This window comes from Giraffa tippelskirchi, chromosome 10, assembly GCF_054371585.1.
Source record: "Giraffa tippelskirchi isolate mGirTip1 chromosome 10, T2T-mGirTip1v1.2.pri, whole genome shotgun sequence".
In the NCBI taxonomy this organism is placed as follows: Eukaryota; Metazoa; Chordata; class Mammalia; order Artiodactyla; family Giraffidae; genus Giraffa; species Giraffa tippelskirchi.
This window is the reverse complement of record NC_137284.1, coordinates 82,973,800-82,998,058: the sequence shown is the minus strand read 5'-3', so window position 1 is coordinate 82,998,058 and position 24,259 is coordinate 82,973,800. Positions and strand designations below refer to the sequence as shown.

General features: G+C 35.4%; 1 protein-coding gene across 6 annotated transcripts in view; it reads right to left on the bottom strand.

Moving 5' to 3' along the window:
• The window catches only part of SEMA3A (semaphorin 3A), a 251,443-nt gene that overhangs the window by 176,493 nt on the left and 50,691 nt on the right, over positions 1-24,259 (bottom strand). For 4 of the 6 annotated variants that reach the window (XM_081531719.1, XM_081531720.1, XM_081531724.1 and 1 more), the window contains exons 2-3: positions 9,436-9,593; positions 948-1,010 (exon numbers count right to left, since the gene is read on the bottom strand). In XM_081531719.1, coding sequence (XP_081387845.1) covers positions 948-1,010; positions 9,436-9,593 — 221 coding nt within the window. Of the gene's footprint in view, positions 1-947; positions 1,011-9,435; positions 9,601-21,728; positions 21,941-24,259 lie in introns of those variants that run through there. The other 2 variants (XM_081531723.1, XM_081531722.1) reach the window with 2 other exon arrangements.

Below are 24,259 nucleotides of genomic sequence, written 5' to 3'. Positions count from 1 at the left end.
ACATACATACATACAAGTTGATTTATGACTTATGCACTTAGGATAAATTTCTTCTAAATGCTAATCCAGAGACAAAACATTTAAACTTATTTCCTTTTGTTTAGGATCCAAAATTATCTGATAAAACATAAAAAAATAAAATCATATTGAAAATTCTGAATTCATTTTAATGCATTGATTTAAATGATTATAACTGTCTTTCATGATCTGTGCAGATACATGGCTATGCTTCAAACCTGTGGCTCACTGACAATGTTTACCTCAGGAAAAATGGCCTCTACCTATTAAGAGTGGTAAAATCATTGTAGGAATTGCTTACCATTCATTCATCTTTTGTCCGGAGTACCAAATACAATGTCTATTACATAGTCATTTCCCAATTCATATTAACTTAAGGAATGAGTACAGGAAAAGTAGGAAGTAAGGAGGAAAGGAAAGATGAAAGTTATAAGGGAGAAAGGAGAAGAGAAACATAAGGAAGAAAGGAAAGCAGGGGAGAGGAAAAGAAAGAAAAAAAAATCAAATGAAATGGAAAGATGTAATCTAATCATGGTGATTCAGAAGAAGAAAAATTTCAATTCATTCAAAAGGAATTAAGTAGAATTAACATATGAAAACCAGTCTGTACAAATAAGTTGGTTCATTGCGTATAAGTATATACACTAAAAAATGCATTTTGCTAATTACCTTTTGCATATATAAATCATCAAAAGGAAGACATTTTTGCTTTATTTAGATATATTGTCAATTTTACCCACTTGTTTTGCATTAAACTTTCAACTTTTTACATAAAAATGCCAATATTCAAAATTATGTATCATTAATTTGTTTTGAAAGAGTGATTAAGTCCACAAAGCATGATGTTTCATATAACAATGAGCAAAATGACACTAGAATAATAAATTCCTTATGCAATTACTAAAATAACTTACTAGATTGATACTTACCAAAATATCTTTTCCAGCCCACTTGCATTCATCTCTTCTGGTGTAAGATACTGGCCACACAATCTAAGGGCAGAGAAGAAACATTATTTTCTGCCAATTAAGTTTTCTAAGAGATCTAACATCTGTTAGATCAAGTAGGGCAACTGAGACAAAGAAAGTTCCAGAAAGCACTATGTGGTGAGAAACCTTGAATGTAGACTTTAAGGCGGCATCAGATAATTAGCATGAACTTAAATCATATACTCTGTCTACCTGTTAAGTTTTGCTGTATAAATGAAATTTGAGCAACATAGAAATTTATGTAGTCAATAGATCTAAACAGTGTGTGATAGAAAGAACTGCAAGGCAGTTTGGGAGTGGAAGATCTTCTTGAGACCACATGAGAATATAGTGAAGAGAGACAGAAATAGGCATAGAATGCAGCTTACATTCTTTTCAATGAATCAGTTTTTAATCATAAAATGGTGATTTTGATTTTGAAATTTAAACATCAGGTGCTCTGGATCCATTTCCATAAGTCAGATCTCAGCATGACATTCTTGAATGAGCAACTGATAGGGTTAGACAAATCTACTTTAGAAAGGAATCTTTCTTTTCTTTTTTTTTTTTGAAAGGAAAATAGGTGAAGAGTATCACTGTATACTTTCAGGAGATAAAGGAGGAAATGAGGAAACAGATACTCTAAAAAAAAAAATCACCCTCCTCACTGTGGGTAAAACTCAGACTAACTGGGTAATAACAGTTTGCATGTTCATCCCTAGTATTTGGTTGTCATCTTTCCAAAGTTTCCTGTATGATTTGAATACAGGGACACTGGTAGGTAAATCAATTCATGACTCTTGGCTTAAAGGATTGTAGATGTATTTCCCTCAATAATATTAATTAAAATATCCTCATCTAAAGTTTAATATAAACATTTTCAGTTCCCCTGAGCAATTCCAATGACTCCTATCTTTTTGGGCAGAGCAATTTTAATTTTTTTTAACTCTTCTCTCTTGTCTGGTAACAACAGTTAATTTCAGGGGAGGAAAAGGTCATACGTAAAAGAAAAATCCAGAGATGATGGCAGTTATTCATGTCTGGTAGAAAGCTTTTATTCTCAAAATGAATGATTATCATTCATTTGGGAACCTCTAGGATAATTCGATATAAATGGTCATAAACTTGAGCAAAGGCTGTGATAATCTAGGGAATAAAGGCAAAATGCAATGCATTTATAAATAAGAATTTAGGACTTATTGAAATAAATTATGATGACATGGCAAGTGCATTTCAGGTCCATGTCACAATGAAAAACTCTAAAGATTTTTTAATATGCATGTATTTTTTACCATATGAAGCACTTAATTTATGTAATCCTTTCTTTTCCATATACTTTCATGTATGTCTGCGTATGTAAAGTACTATAATATAACCTGTGCCATAAGTTTTATTTTTCACAAAGGAGCTTCATAAATTTTTTTACAGAGGAAGAATATAGTTACCATGATTTTAATTAACAAGCTTTACATTCTTACAATTAACATTACCCTGATTACTGAATAAGGGCTGGGCACCTCCAATCCACAGGCTCCACAGCCCTGTCTTCTCATTGAATATGGAAAAGCCAAGTGAGCTATTCTTCCTTAAAAGTTAACAGTGGAGGAAGACCAAATATAAATTTTCTCTGGAACACAGAGATAATAAATAGCAGAGCTAAGATTTGACGTTCATATTCAGCTTTCCAGACAGATTGTGCAAATATCTTGTATTATTAAAATAGATACCTTTTTTAGTTCAAAAAGGCAGGTTGTTTTCTTGCAGTTTCCTAGTTTTACATAGATGGCATTGACACAACATAGGACTCATTTTCAGATTTCTCTTATGTCAAATATTAACAAAAAAGTAATCTTGCTAACATTCATGCTAAATTTTCTTATAATTTAGAGGGGTGTGTTCAGTTCAGTATAAGTTGTGTCCAACTCTTTGCGACCCCATGGACTGCAACATGCCAGGCTTCTCTGTACATCACCAACTCCTGGAGCTTGCTCAAACTCATGTCCATCGAGTCGGTGATGCCATCCAACCATCTCATCCTCTATCATCCCATCCTCCTCCTGCCTTCAATCTTTCCCAGCATCAGGGTCTTTTCCAATGAGTCTGTGCTTCACATCAGGTGGCCAAAGTATTGCAGCTTCAGCTTCAGCATCAGTCCTTCCAATGAATATTCAGGATGGATTTCTTTTAGAACTGACTGGTTGGATTTCCTTACAGTCAAGGGACTCTCAAGAGTCTTTTCCAACACCACATTTCAAAAGCATCAATTCTTCTGCACTCAGCTTTCTTTATGGTTCAATTCTCACATCCATACATGACTAATGGAAAATCCATAGCTTTGACTAGACATATATTTGTTGGCCAAGTAAGGTCTCTGCTTTTTAATATGCTGTCTAGGTTGGTCATAGCTTTTCTTCCAAGGAGCAAGTGTCTTTTAATTTCATGGCTGCAGTCACCATCTGCAGTGATTTTGGAGCCAAAGAAAATAAAGTCTCTCACTCTTTCCACTGTTTTCCCATCTATTTGCCATGAAGAGATGGGACCAGTTGCCATGAACTTCGTTTTTTGAATGTTGAGTTTTAAGCCAGATTTTTCACTCTCCTCTTTCACTTTCATCAAGAGGCTCTTTAGTTCTTCATCCCTGTCTGCATAAGGGCGGTGTCATCAGCGTTTCAGAGGTTATTGATATTTCTCCCAGCAATCTTGATTCCAGCTTGTGCTGCATGCAGCCTGGCGTTTCACATGATGTACTCTACCTATAGGTTAAATAAGCAGGGTGACAATATGATGCAGCCTTGATGTACTCCTCTTCCAATTTGGAACCAGTTTGTTGTTCCATGTCCGGTTCTAACTGTTGCTTCTTGACCTGCATACATATTTCTCAGGAGGCAGGTCAGGTGGTCTGGTATTCCCATCACTTGAAGAATTTTTTCACAATTTTTGAGATCCACACAGTCAAAGGCTTTGGGATAGTCAGTAAAGTAGTAAATGTTTTTCTGGATCTCTTGTGCTTTTTCTATGATCTAACAGATGTTGGCAGTTTGATCTCTAGTTCCTCTGTCTTTTCTAAATCCAGCTTCAACATCTGGAATTTCATAGTTCATATACTGTTCAGGCTTGGCTTGGAGAATTTTGAGCAGTACTTTGCTAGCATGTGAGATGAGTACAATTGTGCGGTAGTTTGAATATTCTTTGGCATTGCCTTTCTTTGGGTTTGGAATGAAATCTGACATTTTCCAGTCCTGCGGCCACTGCTGAGGTTTCCAAATTTGTTGGCATATTGAGAGCTGCACATTCACAGCAGCATCTTTTAGGATTTGAAATAGCTCAACTGGAATTCCATCACCTCCACTAGAACCATAGTGATGCTTCCTAAGGCCCACTTGACTTCGCATTCCAGGATGTCTGGCTCTAGGTGAGTGATCACACCATCATGGTTATCTGGGTCATTAAGATCTTTTTTGTACAGTTCTTCTGTGTATTCTTGCCACCTCTTCTCAATCTCTTCTGTTTCTGTTAGGTGCATACTGTTTCTGTACTTTATTGAGCCCATCTTTGCATGAAATGTTCCCTTGGTATCTCTAATTTTTTGAAGGGATCTCTAGTCTTTCCCCGGAGAAGGCAATGACACCCCACTCCAGTACTCTTGCCTGGAAAATCCCATGGATGGAGGAGCCTGGTAGGCTACAGTCCATGGGGTCGCACAGAGTCGGACACGACTGAAGTGACTTAGCAGCAGCAGCAGCTAGTCTTTCCCGTTCTATTGCTTTCCTATATTTCTTTCCTTTGATCACTGAGGAAGGCTTTCCTATCTCTCCTTGCTATTCTTCGGAACTCTGCATTCAGATGGGTATATCTTTCCTTTTCTCCTTTGCCTTTCACTTCTCTTCTTTTCTCAGTTATTTGTAAGGCCTCCTCAGACAGCCATTTTGCCTTTTTACATTTCTTTTTCTTGGGGATGGTCTTGATCACTGCCTTGTGTACAATGTCATGAACCTCTGTCCATAGTTCTTCAGGCACTCTATCTATCAGACCTAATCCCTTGAATCTATTTGTTACCTCCACTGTATAATCACAAGTGATTTGATTTAGGTGAAATTAAACATTTGCTTTTCCTGTGGTTTTCCCTATTTTCTTCAATTTAAGCCTGGATTTTGCAATAAGCCTTCCATTGTGGCTCAACTGGTAAAGAATCCGCCTGCAATGCAGGAGACCTGGGTTCGATCCCTGGGTTGGGAAGATCCCCTGGAGAATGGAAAGGCTACCCACTCCATTATTCTGGCCTGGAGAATCCTATGGGCTGTATAGTCCATGGGATCGAAAAGAGTTGGACACAACTGAGCAACTTTCACTTTCACTTCACTTTCACTTTTGCAATGAGGAGTTCATGGTCTGAGCCACAGTCAGCTCCTGGTCTTGTTTTTGCTGACTGTATTGAGCTTCTCCATATTTGGCTGCAAAAAATATAATCTGATTTTGGTATTGACCTTGTGTAGAGTCGTCCCTTGTGCTGTTGGAAGAGGGTGTTTGCTATGACCAGTGCGTTCTTTTGGCAAAACTCTGTTAGCCTTTTCCCTGCCTCCTTTTGTGCTCCAAGACCAATTTGCCTGTTACTCCAGGTATCTCTTGACTTCCTACTTTTGCATTGTAGAGGGGTGTGTAGTCTCAACTTATTACAGATCAGGGTGAACAAAAATGGCTTAAATATCTAACATGAAACATAAATAAATTCTGGGGTAGAAAGTGCTCTTTTGGAAAGCAATTTAATGAGAATAACTATAAGTCAATAGAGCAAATATATAAATTGTCTTTCTAATAGCATTTATTTCCATGAAGGATAATTCCTAACTTTTGGTTAGATTTATTAACCTGTTGATATTTTCTTTTACTTGCTCTAAAATTTCTCATTAATTTAATTGTTGTTGTTTAGTCTCTAAGTCATGCCCAGGTCTTTTTGTGACCTAATGGATAGTATCCCACAAGGCTTCTCTGCCCTTGTGATATCCCAGGCAAGAATCATAGAGTTGCCATTTCCTTCTTCAGGGGGTGTTCCCAGCCCAGGGATAGAACCTGTGTTGGCAGGTGGTTTCTTTTCCACTGATCCACCAGGGAAACCCATTAATTAATCTCATTAACACTGCTTACATTTCTTACCCTCATATTCAAAGTGCTTCATGATCATATTAGACTTTCCCTTCTTTATGCTTCTATACATTTATCCATGGTAGCTCCTCTTACTCATTACTGAATAAGCATTTTCACCTTAAAAAGATGTAACCCTTTATTAAGGCCAAATATCTTTTTTATGGTCCATCTAAACTTGAGACTGTGTTTCTCTCTCTAACAAGGGTTGGCCTAATATTTACCTTCAAATTCATACATCTCAACTTTAGTATTATCTTGTAAGTGCCTCAAGAATTATTTGTGACATACCATAGTGCCCCCTGGCGGAGAGGGCAATGGCAACCGACTCCAATACTCTTGCCTGGAGGGTCCCATGGATGGAGGAGCCTGGTGGGCTGCAGTCCATGAGGTCGCTGAGAGTTGGACACGACTGAGCGACTTCACTTTCACTTTTCCCTTTCATGCATTGGAGAAGGAAATGGCAACCCACTCCAGTGTTCTTGCCTGGAGAATCCCAGGGACGGGGAAGCCTGGTGGGCTGCCGTCTATGGGGTCGCAAAGAGTCGGACAAGACTGAAGCAACTTAGCAGCAGCAGCAGAAGCAACAGCAGCAGCATAGTGCCCCTTACAGATTTTATACTGAGTTTATTTTATACAGATTATATTCCTAAGTAGAGGTTTAGGAAAAAGTTATTGAGTAACATTATGCATAGGTTAAAAGAGCATTAATAGACAAATATAAACAAGCAGAAGAAAATCCTTAAGAAAACTGCCTTTATCTTATAAACAGTGTGATAATTAAAATTAAATATTTTTGAAACTGATGTTTAAAATTAGAAATATGTCTCATATTACCAGAATAATGATTTAATCAAGAATAGGAGCTATAGTAAGAACACTATGATATTGGGCAAGTCACCGAACTTTTACTGAATCCATTTTTCAGTAAATATTTGCTATAAATGATATATCCCAGGCATAAAGATGTCTCAAGGATTTTTCTCAATTATAGAATAGTCAATTGTTTTACATAACAATTTAGTTCTTTTCAATTTTAGAACTGAATATATATATATATATCAAATTAAGAATATTCATTCAGAAGAAACACAATGAATACATTAAACATATTCTGAAGTGACATTTGCTCATATATTGTCTATGTAGATATATATATCACATATATTTATATTGATATATATGGATTTTATAGAATGATAAAAATTCTATAAACATTTAAAATGTAAACTGATATAGTCTCTTATTACTAAAATATGTAGTCTTCATAATCATCTTAGACTTTCTTTCATTTTTTAAAGGGTGGTTTTCTTTCACTAAAGCAACAAAAACGTGCTTACTTTGTAACCTTTACAAAAGATGTAAAGTATTTTTATCATTTCAGAAAAACAAATGGATAACACATTTCCTTAGATAATAGATAACTTTAGGGATATTGCTATCATCTGAGGAGGCTTCAAAATCAAATAGACTGAAATATTTAAAAAAAAATAAGAAATAGCCTGAAGAAATCAAGATGATTATTAAATGCCATATTTTAATTTCAAAATATATCAGTAAGGGCACTGGCGTTTTATGACTGCACGTTAACAATCAAATTTCCTAATTCACAGTCAGAATTTTAGGGTTTGGGTTACAGAATAAAAGTGTTAGGTTTAGTGGTATACTCTATTAGAAATAAATCAGCCCTGAAATTAAATCTTTATTGTATCCTAGGCAACATTCTGCAACCAGAACAAAAGCTTTTAACAATTCTGTTATGTTTAAAATATTATTGTCCAGTTCATTACAGTTTATAAGAAGTTGAGACATACCACTTTAAAATCCTCAGTGTTAAGAAGTAAAGCTAACATGTATAAATACTGAAGTGTATGTACCCTGAAGGGGCCTCGCTGGTGGCTCACCAGTGAAGAATCCACCTGCCAATGCAGGAGATGTGGGTTGGATCCCGGGGTCAGGAAGATATTCTGACTCAGAAGGAAATGGCAACCCACTCGAATATTCTTGTCTGGAAAAATCCCATGAACAGAGCAGCCTGGTGGGCTATAGTGCATGGGGTCGCAAAAGAGTAGGATAGGACTTAGCCACTAAACAACAGTAGCAATGCACCCTAAAAGGGGCTTCCTAGGTGGGTTAGTGGCAAAATCTCCACCTGCCAATGCAGAAGACTCAGGAGATAAGAGGTTGATTGCTGTGTCAGGTCAGGAAGATGCCCTGGAGTAGGAAATGACAACTCACTCCAGTATTCTTGCCTGGAAAATTCCATGGACAGAGGAGCCTGGCGGGCTGCAGTCCATGGGGTCACAGAGTCGGACACGACTGAGCGACTGAGCATACATGCATGCATGCATCCTAAAAAGCATGTTACATTCGCATTCTTGGGAAAGCTTGCACAAAGATCTTTGTTTCTCAGAAAATTCAGACTGGAAATACTAACTGAAAAAATAAATGTTTGACTTAGAATACAGCATATAGACTCAATAGCACAGTTTCCACTAATTTGTCATCCCATGTTTATTTTCCAACCTATACAGTGTATTAATTAAATAAGTAATAAATACTGTAAGTATTAATAATACTTTTTATAAAGTATATTAAAAACTGATAAAAGACTAGTATCTAAATGACCACATTTGCAAAAATTGAACACTGAAAACCAATCTTCCAGATCAGGGTTTGGCAAACTTTTTGTTTAAAGGGCCAGATAGTAAATATTCTAGGCTTTCTGATCCAGATGATTTCTATCACAACTACTCAGCTCTGAGTAGAGCTGAGTAGAGCTGTTTTATTCTACATTATAGAATAAAAGCAGACACAGACAATATGTAAATGAATCGAGAGTAACTGTGTTCCATTAATAATAAACTTTACAAACATGAGTGACACATCAGATGAGGCATGTATATAATGACTGATGAATTCTGCATTTTTTGGCAATATAGACAGATGCATAAACTATAAATATATATACACATATACCTAGTATATGAGATCAATTATTATACATTTCTATAATGGTTTAGGTATTTAATTGTATGCAGGAAAAATGATACAACTATAGGAAAATAAGCTAAAGTTAGCATTTCTTATAATGATCACTGAAAATACTACAATTTCCTTCTTGATGATTTTTATGGTTTACTATATATATTGGTTTGTGAAAGTCAAATCAGTGCTTTAATTTTATGTGTCTGAAAAGATAAAATATTAATTTGAACAAGTTTTTCAGTTGTCACATAATTAAATAGCTGGAAAATTCTATATAACTTGTTTCAAAAAAATTATAGTCCATATATCAGAATAAAGGTACCTTTTGAAAATCCTTGATATTAACCAGATTGAATGAAAATATATGATCCTTTGCTCCAACATACAGTCTACTCCGTTCCTCATCCAAAAGGAAGGTATGATAACTGGAGCTGTTGGCCAAGCCATTGAAAGTGATCACATTGTTGGATTCCAACATTTCTGCAAGGTAACAAAGCAAGACATTGAGCGTTAATGTGAGGTTCAGAATGAGTACAGATGATTGGCACATGGTAATCTGGCTACTACCTGGTGTGTTACCAATCAGTGGTTATTCTTCGTGATAGTAAAAAATCACAGGATTCTTTACAGTTCAATGAAATGTAAGTTATGCTCCATATTAGTGTGTTGATTTCATGTTCAAGATGACATACTCCTACAGAACAAAGGAGAGAAATACCCTGTCCAAATAATTGGTCTGGTGGAATCTCTTTGCATGTGTCAATGAATTAGAATGGTCAATTTGTATATAAAACATCTTTAACTCTATTAAAACTTGTTCAAGTGTTTTTCATCTGCTCTAAGTCATTGCTAGAAGGATAAGTTTAAGGGCCAACAGAGCAGAGGTGGTGTGGGGAAAACAAATTCCTAGGTTGTTTAAGGTCTCTCTTTAATGAAGAATTTTAGTATGTCTTTTTGATAATCAAATCACTAACTTTGTAATATTTTGTAACTGGAATGTGGATGAGTTAGTTTTTTATAAAAACACTGAATTAAATTAATTTGCTATGTGACACCAATTTTTCAGTTTATAGATTTCCAATTACTTTTGCTGTGAACAGGCAACTACTGAACCTTCAGATACCTTAAGTAAGAAAAATATTTTCAAACAGAAAGAATAGTAAATTGTCTTTGCAATAGAAAGGTAATTGCTGATCATCAACCAAAGAGGTTTCCTTTATCTGCTTCAACTGAAATTACATATATAGTGTTTATATAAATACACCCACCACCACCACCACAATCCCCAAATAAAAATATGGGGGACTCTTCAGAAATGTGTTCTGAATCAATGATTCAGATTTTTACAATGCAGGCATAGTAGAAATTTTAATCAGCACCCATAAAATGTAGAATGTGCCTTCCAAGGAATGAAAGCAGAAATGAAGACCCTTCCTCTGTCCCAGACCTATCCCAGGACATTAGTCATTTGATAAGTTGCCTTGTTTTACTTTCTTACTTCCTTTTCCATCTCAAAAATAATATATTTTAATAGAGAACAAAGTTCAAACTTCTTAACTTATCATTAAAGTTCAGATAAACACCATTTGAGTTTAAACCTCACCTCAGTACTCCCTCTCATGTCCACTACAGGGCAGGAAAATGCACTCCATAGTCATCCACTCATTAGCCTTTCCTGACACTGTTCCTGACACCTACAACTATATGCTACCTAGAGAAAAGAGCATCACTTTTCCAAGCTAGTTCAAATGAAACCCCTAACAGATTCACACAGAATGAATTTCTTTGTAATATTTTCCTTTAATTACTTATAGCCTGCATCACACTGTCAATTATTACCATCATTCATATAAATGAATTACATAACAGAATTAATAAGAAAACATATAGTTAATACCTTATCATCCGCAAATCACATGGCTTCTTTTATATATTACTGGGTCAATACATATTAAATGGAACGTCTGTCTATCTATCTATATCTACCTACCTAACTAACCATTTACACACAAAACTGTAATTCAGTTTAATTCAGTTGCTAAGTCGTGTCCAACTCTTTGCGACCTCAGGAACTGCAGCAAACCAGGCCTCCCTGTCCATCAACAACTCCCGGAGTCCACCCAAACCCACGTCCATCGAATCAGTGATGCAATCCAACCATCTCATCCTCTGTCATCCCCTACTCCTCCTGCTCTCAATCTTTCCCAGCATCAGGTTCTTTTCTAATGAGTCAGCTCTTTGCATCAGGTGGCCGAAGTATTGGAGTTTCAGCTTCAACATCAGTCCTTCCAATGAACACCAGGACTGATCTCCTTTAGGATGGACTGGTTGGATCTCCTTGCAGTCCAAGGGACTCTCAAGAGTCTTCTCCAACACCACAGTTCAAAAGCATCAATTCTTCGGTGCTCAGCTTTCTTTATAGTCCAACTCTCACATCCATACACGACCACTGGAAAAACCATAGCCTTGACTGGACAGAACTTTGTTGACAAAGTAATGTCTCTGCTTTTCAATGTGCTGTCTAGGTTGGCCATAACTTTCCTTCCAAGGAGTAAGCGTCTTTTAATTTCATGGCTGCAATCACCATCTGCAGTGATATTGGAGCCCAGAAAAATAAAGTCAGCCACTGTTTCCACTGTTTCCCCATCTATTTCCCATGAAGTGATGGGACCAGATGCCATGATCTTAGTTTTCTGAATGTTGAGCTTTAAGTCAACTTTTTCGCTCTCCTCTTTCAATTTCATCAAGAGGCTCTTTAGTTCTTCCTCACTTTGTGCCATAAGGGTGGTGTCATCTGCATATCTGAGGTTATTGATATTTCTCCTGGCAATCTTGATTCCAGCTTGTGCTTCCTTCAGCTCAGCGTTTCTCACGATGTACTCTGCATATAAATTAAATCAGTAGGGTGACAATATACAGCCTTGATGTACTCCTTTTCCTGTTTGGAACCAGTCTGTTTTTCCATATCCAGTTGTTAATAAATTGTTAAAAGATGCTTTTCAAATTTCTTCATGAGAAACAGTACGCTACTGGGTTTATCTTATTTCACCCTCAACTTATGACCAAAAAAAAAAAAAGAAGGAAAGAAGAATAGAAGGCAGGAGGAAAAGAAGAAACAGATCAAGGAAAAGAGTTTCATTCATGTGAGGCATATCTGAAATAAATGAGTGCTATGAGTCTCCACAGAGAAAGAACAGAGAATCCACCATACAGTATATGAATGCAAATGCCATTTCTCTCACCAAATGATTGCAAAGGATCGATGCTACACAGTCAATACAAGACTGAAATTTCAGGCACTCCGAGCTGTGTGAGGCTGGAAAGGCCTATACCAGAGACATGGGCTGTATCACTGGATATGCTCATGCACTGATTGACTATACACAGAGTTCTGTTTATCAAACAGAATAGATGACCTTCACTCTTCTTTCCAAGTGTAAACTCTAATTTTACCCTAACACCAGAGAGACCAAACTACAGGTAGCTAGGCAAAATAAAAAAAGTTTTAAAAGCCTGCTGAGTCTAAATAAGACAATTACATAGGTATTAATCATCAAAAGGGTCATTTAAGAGACTGATTGATTTTAACTGGACACACATAGAAACCATGTAAGAGACCTCTAAACATGAAGTGGAAAAGTAGCAGGAAGACAATTAATATAGCTATAGAATATGGAGTCATAGCTATAGGTGAAAACACAAGCACTACTACAGTACATACAGGGTGTGTAAACTTAGATGAGTTCCTTACATTACTTAGGCCTCAGGTTTCAGAAAAAGGGGTTAATAATAAATCTCCCAAGAGTTATTACGAAGGTGAAATTAAATAATTCATAAAAATTACTAGATTAGTTTGCATAGTAGATACTCAGTTAAAAATTACCTGTTTGTAGAAGTAGAGGTTAAATATTAATATGTTTGATCTTCTTGACTACAAGGAAAATCAGGGAAGATGGAGCTGACTGAAAGAAATACTTTTCCACTATCTTATCAAGTATATTAACCTGTTAGCGTCAGTAATTATGTATGCTTAAGGGATAAATAAGAAGAGCAATAACTCCTTGGTTTACGTTGGTTTTTGTTTGCCAATTTCCGTATGTTGGCTGCACTTTAAATAATAAAAATAATGACTTTCTATATCATTTATTGTTGTGTTCAGTCGCTCTGTCATGTCTGACACTTTGTGACCCCATGGACTCCCACACGGCAGGCTTTCCTTTCCTTCACCAGCTCCCAGAGCTTGGTCAAACTCAAGTCTATTGAGGTGGTGATGCCATCCAATCATCTCATTCTCTGTCGTCCCCTTCTCCTCTTGCCTTCAATCTTTCCCAGCATCAGGGTCTTTTCTAACAAGTCAGCTCTTCACAACAGCTGACTGGAAAGTACTAGAGTATTAGAGCTTCAACTTCAGCATCAGTCCTTCCAATGAATACTCAGGATTGATTTCCTTTAGGATTGACTGGTTTGATCTCCTTGCAGTCCAAGGTACTCTGAAGAGTATTCTCCAACACCACAGTTCAAAATTCTCTGGCACTCAGCCTTCTTTATGGTCCAAGTCTCACATTCATACATGACTACTGGAAAAACCATGGCTTTGACTATATGGACTTTTGTTGGCAAAGTAATGTCTCTGCTTTTTAATATATGGCCTAACTTTCTCATAGCTTTTCTTTCAAGGAGCAAGCATCTTTTAATTTCATGACTGCAGTCACCATCTGCAGTGATTTTGCAGCCCAAGAAAATAAAATCTCTCACTCTTTCCCTTGTTTCCCCATCTATTTGAGATAAAATGAGGGACCAGATGCCATGATCTTAGTTTTTTGAATGTTGAGTTTTAAGCCAACTTTTTTACTCTCTTCTTTTACTTTCTTCAAAAGGCTCTTTAATTCCTCTTTGCTTTCTGCCACAAGGGTGGTGTCATTTCCATTTCTGAGGTTATTGCTATTTCTCCCAGCAACCTTGATTCCAGCTTGTGCTTCTTGCAGCCCAGAATTTCACATGATGTACTCTGCATATAAGTTAAATAAGCAGGATGACAATATACAGCTTTGACATACTCCTTTCCCATGTTGGAACCAGTTGATTGTTTCATGATTGGTTCTAACTGTTGTTTCTTGACCTGAATACACTGTTTCTCTGGAGGCAGATAAGGTGGTCTGGTATTCCCATCTCTTTGAGAATTTTCCACAGTTTTGTGATCCACAATTAAAAGGTTTATATAGCCCATGTAGCAGATGTTTTTCTGGAAATCTCTTGCTTTTTCTATAATCCAATGGATGTTGGCAATTTGATCTCTGGTTCTTCTGCCTTTTCTAAATCCAGCTTGAACATCTGGGAGTTCTCAGTTCATGTACTGTTGAAGCCTGGCTTGGAGTATCTTGAGCATCACTTTGCTAATGTATGAAATGAGTGCAATTGTGCGGTAGTTTAAACATTCCTTGGCATTGCCTTTCTTTGAGATTGGAATGAAAACTGACCTTTTCCAGTCCTCAGGCCACTGCTAGTTTTCCATATTTGCTGGCATATTGAGTGTAGCACTTTCACAGCACCATCTTTCAGGATTTTAAATAGTTCAGCTGGAATTCCATCATCTCCACTAGCTTTGCTCATAGTGATGCTTCTTAAGGCCCACTTGACTTCACATTCCAGGATGTTGGCTCTAGGTGGGTGATCATACCATCATGGTTGTCTGGGTCATTAAGGATTTTTTTTTTACTTTTTTTGGTATAGTTCTGTATATTCTTGCCACCTCTTCTTAATATCTTCTGCTTCTGTTAGGTTCATACCTTTTCTGTCCTTTATTTTTCCCATCTTTGTATGAAATGTTCCCTCAGTATTTCTACTTTTCTTGAAGAGATCTCTAGTCTTTCACATTCTGTTGTTTTCCTGTGTTTCTTTGCATTGTTCACTTAGGAAGGCTTTCTTATGTCTCCTTGCTATTCTTTGGAACTCTGCATTCAGATGGGTATATCTTTCCTTTTCTCCTTTACCTCTAGCTTTGCTTCTTTTCTCAGCTATTTGTAAGGCCTCCTCAGATCATTTTGCCTTTTTGCATTTCTTTTCCTTGATCACTGCCTCCTGTACAATGTAATTGACTCCATTCACAGTTCTTCAGGCACTCTATCAGATCTAATCCCTTGAATCTATTTGTCACTTCCACTGTATAATCGTAAGGAATTTGATTTAGGTCATACCCGAATGGCCTAGTGGTTTTCCCTACTTTAAGTCTGAATTTTGCAATACCATAATTCCAAATAATGAAAATATTCACACAACTGAAAAATATGTTACATGTTGAATTCTATAAATTAAGCTAGGGAGAATTAGTGGTTTCTATGCACTGACAACTTAAGAGAAAAGACTTTAGTCATTTATGTGTGAAATTACTCTGTAAGCAAACACACTTAAAAAGTGTTTCTGCTGGGTCATTTCGTTAAATAAAAAGACAATATTCTCCTGGAGTACAGGTTGACAGCTGTTTCACATTCTTTGAAGGTACTTAATTTTGCCTCATCATTTCTTTTGCTGCTAATTCCTTACATGTTCCTCTGTATCAGGGATTTTATCCATCACTTCATAACAGAGAAGAATCTTTCTGAGACCTTCTTGGCATTAAGCCAGGACAAATTCTGGATTGCTTAGATTATCTCACTTCTTCTCAGGGTGAAAAAAAATCTAGGTTAAAATTAGAGACTCTTTCCCTAAGTCTAGATTTCACATTTTTAAACACTCTGTTTTCATTTATGGTTTTTAAATTATAAGCTTATGATTTTATTTTTCCTATATGTTGACATATTAAGTTGCAGTTGATATTAATTTCAATTTTGACTTTACTCCTTTAGAATCAAAGAATTTTAGATGTTTCTTTTCAGCCACTTTAATGTAAATTTTACCATTACAAAAACTGGCTTTAAAATTAATATTTAGCAATATGAGACATTTAATATCCTACTATGTTCTTACATCTTGCCTATGTTCACATTTAGTCAACAACAGCTATTCATTTTAGAGAAACTTAAATTTCTATAGAATCAACTTGACTTTGGTGAATCCTAGTAGACAAAGCATATAAAGGCACTAATTCATCTTGGGTACAATTCAGTTTTTCCTTCATTGAAACATTACTTCAACTTCTACATGCCATGTCGACCATAAAGAAAAGTAAATGTAGAGCTGTAATCAAAAGTGCTATTTCAGACAAGCACTCTTAATAAACTATGTATTCTTATATTTGTAAGATATGATTAAGAAAACATTTTGTTTATTCCAGATTCAACAAATGATTTAGTGTTTATATACTTTGTTTAATGACAAATGAAAGGTAAACTGGTCATAAAGCCAAGCAAATAGTTTGTGTTCAATAATTGCCACCTATTACCACCATTATTATTAATACATGCTATATATAAGACAATATAGACAATAAGCATAAGCTTACACATGTTCTGGAAGGAGAACTGATTCATATAACTTCAAGCAGCATGATTTTCAATTATAAGTAGACTGCATTCTCTTGTGATGTACTACTAAAAATCTTATGGATCTTCTGAAATTCAAGACACAAATAAAGTCCATGTGATAAGATTTTTAAAAATCTAATATTATGCAGCAAAAGGAGAGAAGAAATTTTACTTGATCTGTCCTTCAGTCAGAATATCCTATCAAAATAATCATGGGTGAAGACCCATGATTTTTTTCCTAATGAGTCAATTCTAATTTTCATTGAGCTTATTTATTTATAAATTTTTAGATTTGCCTTTTCCCCTTGAATCCATCAGGATCTCTAATGTAACTCTGAATAAAGGAAAAAACAAAGTTAGATGTCACTATCAGTACATTATTTAAAGTACTAAAAAGTCATTTTATAAGTTAGTGTTCTTCTTGTATATGTAACATATGAAAAGAAAAAAGGTGAGAAAATTTACATCAAAATCACATCTGTCGATTCAGCTCTTCATAATAAAGTTGTATAGTTCCTGTGCTTCCCTGATTATCTTTAGGATAAGCACAGATTTACATAGATGACTGCATTACAATGACCAGATCAAATTTCAAAAACACAGTGAAATGAATACTAATTTCCTGAATGCAAGACTATCCAGAACTAGAGGTTTTATAACTGGAAAGAGAAGTGCTGTACACTTGACCTTCAAATCGAAACAATAGTCATCCTGTTCTCTATACTTCTGACTTCTATGACATTTCTGTTTCTATTTCTCTCCTCCTTCCTTTCTTCTTTCCTTCCAAAACCCACCCTTCTCTTAATTTTATAGCATGAAAGGTAATGGGACCCCACCAGTTGCTGTTCTCTAATGAATTGCCTGTATTCACTGATGGCTTTAGGCTTACATTCTTTTTCCATGGCTTGAACTTTGTCCTTTGCACAGAACAAAGATCCTATTTAAAGCAGTCAAAATTTGGGTCTGCACAATGCCAAAATATTTTGACTAAATGATGATTACATTCAGATATTTGTAAATATGGGAAAGTTCATTGAGCTCCCAAATTTGAGAGTCTGTATTTCAGTGCTTCCTAGAGTATTTAAATTTCCAAAAGAGAAATGAGGGCTGAAATGAAAGGTGGCAACTTTTTGTTGCACTATAATAACAGAACAATAGAATAAGTGCTATTAACTGTTATTTTCATTTATACAAAGAAGAGAAGGAATTTTATTTAACTAACAAAAAGTTTAGGAAGGACCAAAAATACACATAGAATAAATTTTAGAGATTAATAAAGTTATATTGTAGAAAAATTCATCTTATTTTTTTTACTTTGTTTTGTTTCATCGAGGACCAGTTTTTAGAACTTAATGTGGAGAAGGGTGGTAGCTTTCTGCAGACTTCTATTTGGGAAGTAATGCTCTAAGATATCGGAGAAGGCAATGGCATCCCACTCCAGTACTCTTGCCTGGAGAATCCCATGGACGGAGGAGCCTGGTGGGCTGCCGTCTATGGGGTCACACAGAGTCGGACACGACTGAAGCGACTTAGCAGCAGCAGCAGCAGCTCTAAGATAAACTGTAGAGAATGAACTCTACTCTGAGCATTTCTGGCCACTGCATCTTGTCATTGAACCAACAAACCCAATGTTAGTGAGCTCTACATGCTATTATTTATTTGATGGTGCTGAGAATATTCTCTCAATTTACAAAGTTTGGTCCAATGTATTGTTTGAATATACTTAGAAAAAAAAATCTATCTTAGATAACAGGTAAACTCAAAATGTGCATCCAGAATTTGCTACTTTCTCTAGCTTATGCCAGAGGCCACAACACTTTATAAAACACAGCCTCATGACCTTTGCCTAGAATATTTCTTCAAGTTCTCCTTTCAATGTATTTCTTTGTATTTGCCAACAGTCTGATCCCTGATATTGGTCTCCATCACACTGACATGATACCAGGACTGTCTTCTGTCAGATGTTTCTTATTTATAGTTGACTTGAATACATCAGCCTTTTTTGACTTGGATAGACCCCCTGATCAAGGTTCTGGGTACCCACACTAGCTTTGGACAAGTAAAGGTCCATGATCAGCCTAAGCCCAGCTTCATGCTTCTAGACCCATAATACACAAGTGCCCTGAACCACATTGAAAGGAGGGACAACAGATTTTCCCTTCAATACACTATAAAATATCAAGAGCAGGTCTTTCTGTGATAGTAATCTACTTCCACTTTTTCTCACATGAGAAATATTTGTGGAAAGTAGGTTTTCACAATCTAATCTGATGATTCATATTTTTTATTTGAATCATTCAACTACTAATTCAACAAGCATCCATCTAGTTCTTATTATGTGAAACACATAGACATTGACTAAGAAATATATGGAGCATAAAGATTAATAAAACTTTGATTGAAAGATGACAAATGCCCTCAGGGAAGCACAAACTAAATGAACAACAATCACAGAGAGAATAGTAAGAGCTGAGTAAGTTTATAGGAAGGATAAATTAATGCTACCAGAAGAAGTGGGTAATCCTTAGAGAAAGTTTGGCAATTAAGCCTGGGCTTAAAAAATGTACAGGGTAGCAGAAAGGGGTGCAATGGAATATTTCATTCAGAGGACATGAGTAAAAGCCAGGAGAAAGAAGAGAAAATACAAAAGAAATAAATTTTCAGTGTCTACTATGTGCCAAAAAGCTGTTGAATGATTTATTAATATACTCATTGAAGCCCTGCAACATTTTGAGGTAGAAACTTTTATCTCCATTTTTTCTCACGAAGAAATTGATTCAGATAGATATTGGGAATATCTTAGGTCATAGAGTTCATGAGATGGAGTCAAGATATCAGTTCCCGACACAAGAGGCCAGACTGTCTTACTCTGCATCACCTCTAAGAAGGAGGAATTTCTGAGAATACTAAGAACTGATCATTAAGAAGAAAAGAGAGAAATATAAGAATACACTTTGGAAAATACTTAGAACTGATTGTTGAGAAGTTTGGTTACCTCTCACTATCACATAATTCACCTTAGTCAATAGTTTCTTAAATATTTACATTATTTTATTTACTCTGTACTTGGTCTTTTTATACAATAGTAACTCTGTTTATAATCTTATCTACAACTATGGCTTTCATCACAAGCAGTATTTTGACATGTCTCATATGTATATCTTCCAAGACAGATTTCCCCCCAAAAGCCAAACAAAGGCTTACTAGTAACCTCTATTTAGTTATTGTACAAATATCTCAGAGTTTACATGACTTGGTTAGAACTCACTCCTTTTTCTTTTTTCCATTGATATCATCACCTTTTGGTTCATTTTAAAACTGGATACAAGTGTCACTCATCCAAAGAATCGTACAATCCAGAGCCTCTTCATCATCCACAGACTATTTCCATCACTTTAGTTTTGTTCAATGCTATAATTTCTCCTATATTTTCTTCTGCTTATATCCTCACTGTCACAGTTTAATTCCTTATAATTTCATCCTTTGGTTACACTAATTACCTCCTAACAGAACTTCCTTTGTAAGGTTACAACATTCATGTTATGCACTGCCTCTAGAATAATCTTTATACAAAATAAATATGACACTCATCCGGTCAAGTTGAGAAAAAGACACTCTTAACTTTATCCCCTTCCCTTGAATCTCATTTTTAAAAAAGAAGAAAATAGAGGGAAAAATATTTAGAGGAAATACACTGATAGAATATCAAACCATGAGTAGTTAAGAGAATACATCCAAAATAGTGAAGCATGAAATATTTTGAGATAAAATGCTGAACTACAGCAATAATTACACATATTCTACATAGGATATAATTAGTAACCAAAAGTATTAACAAATCACAAACCTTCTATCCATAAATGCTTTATTCTATAAACAAGTTGTAGGGGTCTATATGGTTATAAAATTATTGGAAAATATCCATAAAAATTGGAAGTAGAGCTAACACACAAAACATCATCATAACTAACATTTATATACCAAGTACTGTTCTTATAACATACTTGTACACAATATTTATTGTGTGTGTATTACCCTCCCACTAAAGGAAATCACTGTGGATAAACTACAGTGAAGGTAGCAGTGGAAAGTGTGAATACTAGACTACTCTACAGTGTCTTTGATGGGGTTTCATAAGACACAACCAATTGCAAAATATGAAAGGGTAAAAAATACATTTTCCTAGAAGAAAATGTATTTAAAAATTTGAAGCTTGTTTTCAAGTAAAAATAACAATTGCATACTGTGAACTCCTCGAGCTCACTCTCACTGTTATAAGGAGATAGAAAGTTGACCAAAATGCAACCAAAAAGCATAGGAAAGAGGAACTGACATGGAAAAGAGAATTAGATTAAGTTTTGTTGCCAAAGCTCCACACTAATAACAAAACCAAATTTTCATTAAAAGAGGTAAAATTGATTAATGAGAATAAGAATGGATGATAGGAAATAAAACCTCAAAATCCTAAAAATAAACATATCTGCAAACTGAAATGTTACCATCTTCCAGGAAAATCTAATCTATCAGAGGATCAATTATGGAACTTACTAAACAAAGGAAGAATATATTTGGAATCCATGAATAAAACTCAATCATCTACTGAAGTTATCAAGTAGGCTGTATCCTTATTCAAAACAACATTGTTTGCCAGAAATCAAAAGAGGAATTTGTGCAAATATCCAATTGAAAACATATGTGACTTTATCAATAAGTTTATATCCAGCAAAAAAGACAGTATCAGACATTCTCAAACATGCAAGATTTAAGGAGACAGACCACCCACTCACTCAAGAGACTACAGCAACAACAATTTCTTAGTAATATATTCAAACAAGGAATGAATCAAATTTAAAAACAGATATTACATCATTTATCTCTTTAAAACCTGCTTAGAAATTTCCAATACATGATTTGAGCCCTTAGCATTTTCCACACATTTTGGGGCTCATTTACCAATAGATTTTGTGGGTAAGTGTATGTATCCTATATATAATGACATATAAGTACACACACTTACACACACAAACACACACACAGACACGCATATGTATTAACAGAATTGTTACCAGTCACCTCAGTGGCCTACTAGCTATAGTCACCACTGCTTAGAATGTCTTCTATTTCCCAATGGTTGCCATCTTCCACCCGAACTTACCATGTGAATCTACTCAGATTCCAGGATCTAGTTTAATTCTCTCCTGTGAATTCTCCAACCTTCTAAGGCACAGTATATCATGCCTTCCTTTGTGAAAGAGTATCATGTAATAATGTAGGTTAATTACTGCTTTATCTCTTTAGCTCCATTTCTAGAGTTAAAACATTCTGCTTTTTCTTATCTTTGTGTTCCTAGTCCTAGAACCTTTCCCTGGTATATACCTAGTGTTGGCACATAGAAACATGTGTCTCAATAAATAGTATTTGCAACAGCGTTTACAAAATGTAGCAAAAACACAGAAAAAGTAAATGCAGTAACAAACTTCTAAGAATAAGCAGCTGGAGAAGGCAATGGCAACCCACTCCAGTGTTCTTGCCTGGAGAATCCCAGGGATGGGGGAGCCTGGTGGGCTGCCGTCTATGGGGTCGCATAGAGTCGGACATAACTGAAGTGACTTAGCAGCAGCAGCAAGAATAAGCAGTAAGTATTTTATGTCAGATTATACACTAGGTTTTCTAATTACATTCAAATAACCAATAAAATCATGCCATCTAAACCCTGAACTATTTATAACATGGCTATAAAATGGCTATTTTAAAAAATTCTATGTGTCAGGCACTGTTATGGTCATTTGACATATAAAAATCAGGACTACAGCTTGATTTCAGAGTTTTATTTAATCAGTAATATTAAACACAGTAACTATTACAATAGCAACAGTTTATTGCTACAGTTTATGCCAATAGTTTAACTGATCCTGTATCTTAAACCCCTCATTTTAATATATTCTTCAAGGTATCATTATAAAATTGACCACAGCCAATTTCAAAAATGTAATATTTCTTTATTAAAGTGCCTACACCCAACACCATTACCTTTGCCCAGTCTCCCTAATAAAAGTCACCGTTCCTAATGTTCCTTTGCAACCTTGTTTTAAGCCTATTTCTATAAGTTTCCACAATTCTATCAGAAATGGCCAATTCACTCTTCTCTAAATCTAGCCTGCCCTCTCCTTTTTCTAGTTTACTTTTCAGGTTCTCATCCTTCAAGGTACAGTTAGTAGCCATCTCTCCCATAAAAGCCTTGAAACTTAGCACGTATTACTCCCTCCTCTGATGCTCCATACATTTTAAACATAATACACACTAATGCATTAATTGTGTGCCACTTGTATGGATGGGGAGTAGAATATGTTTTTAGTTCTTTTAGATGTCAAGTTAGCGTGGTGGCATATGTGTCTAATTATCTGAATAGTTACTGAGTTAGATATTTAGAAGGATCTTTAGACTACAGTCTGATTGCCTCCATTTACAAAAAGTCATGAGTGATTTTACCATTAACAGTTGCAGAGGCCAAGTTTAAATTCAGATCTCCAAGCTCTCAGTTCAATGCTCTTTTTAAATAAATTTCTAGAAAAACAGTGACTTCAGTTTTTTTTGCTTTATTTTTGCTGTCTGATCCCTGACGTCAGTAAATTTTGGACACAAGGAAATGCAAAAAAAAAAAAAAAAAGTTGCAAATAATTTGCAAAATAACAAACGCGTAATTTTAACTTTTACTTCTCCTTGGAAGAATGAAAAGGAAAGCTTAAATGTTATTATTACATAAATTAACTAAATGTTTCAACGTGGACAAAAATTGTTAATACAAAGATACATTATAATTGATCACTCATCTCTGTGCAAGATCATTAGAAAAGATTTAGAACTGAAATGCAGATACTTCTTTTACAACTCACATCAGTGTAACTTGGTGCTCTGAGTGATGGGCTAGTAATCGAGGGATTCAATTTTTGTTCTCTAATTTGTCTTTTGTCTTATTTGTAAGGCTCCTCTACAGGCAAATTTCCATCATTAATCAGCTCACCAGAAAGTGTTCCTTAAATGCCTATGCGTAAGCAATGCAACATTAGCAAAGTTAAAAAAAACAGGAGGTTTAATTGGATAAATATCATCGAAAGTTTGGTTTTTCAGGCTGTCTTACTAATATATACCACAACATATGTTTCAGTGTGTTCTTCAAGTAACTAGCATTTTCCTACATGACTATATGACAGCAAACTTATTTGGACACTTTAACATTAAATATTTCATTTTCCAGTAAGAAAATTGTGTAATATAGTCACATATGGAGGATTAAATACTTATAAATCACCTCAGTTCAGTTCAGTCGCTCAGTCGTGTCCAACTCTTTGTGAAAAAATCACCTAGCCACTTATTATTTGATGCATATGCCCACTCTTAAGAATTCAAAAATAAAAAATGTTTAAGAATAATTTGAATTACCTTAACACAGAGCAAATGAGTTTTTAAGAAATAAATTGAGTAATTAGTATTTTCCATCATTTCTATCCCAAGACACATTTACGAGAGAAAAAAAATTTTCCTTACTCACTGACAAAAACTGGTATGGCTAAGTGTGAACTTACTGGGGAATATATGTAATTCAATGTTTGTGGGTGACCCTTTGTAGTTGAAACAAAACTTTATTTAATTCTTAGAGTTTGAGGAAAAGAGAAAATCATAAGGAAG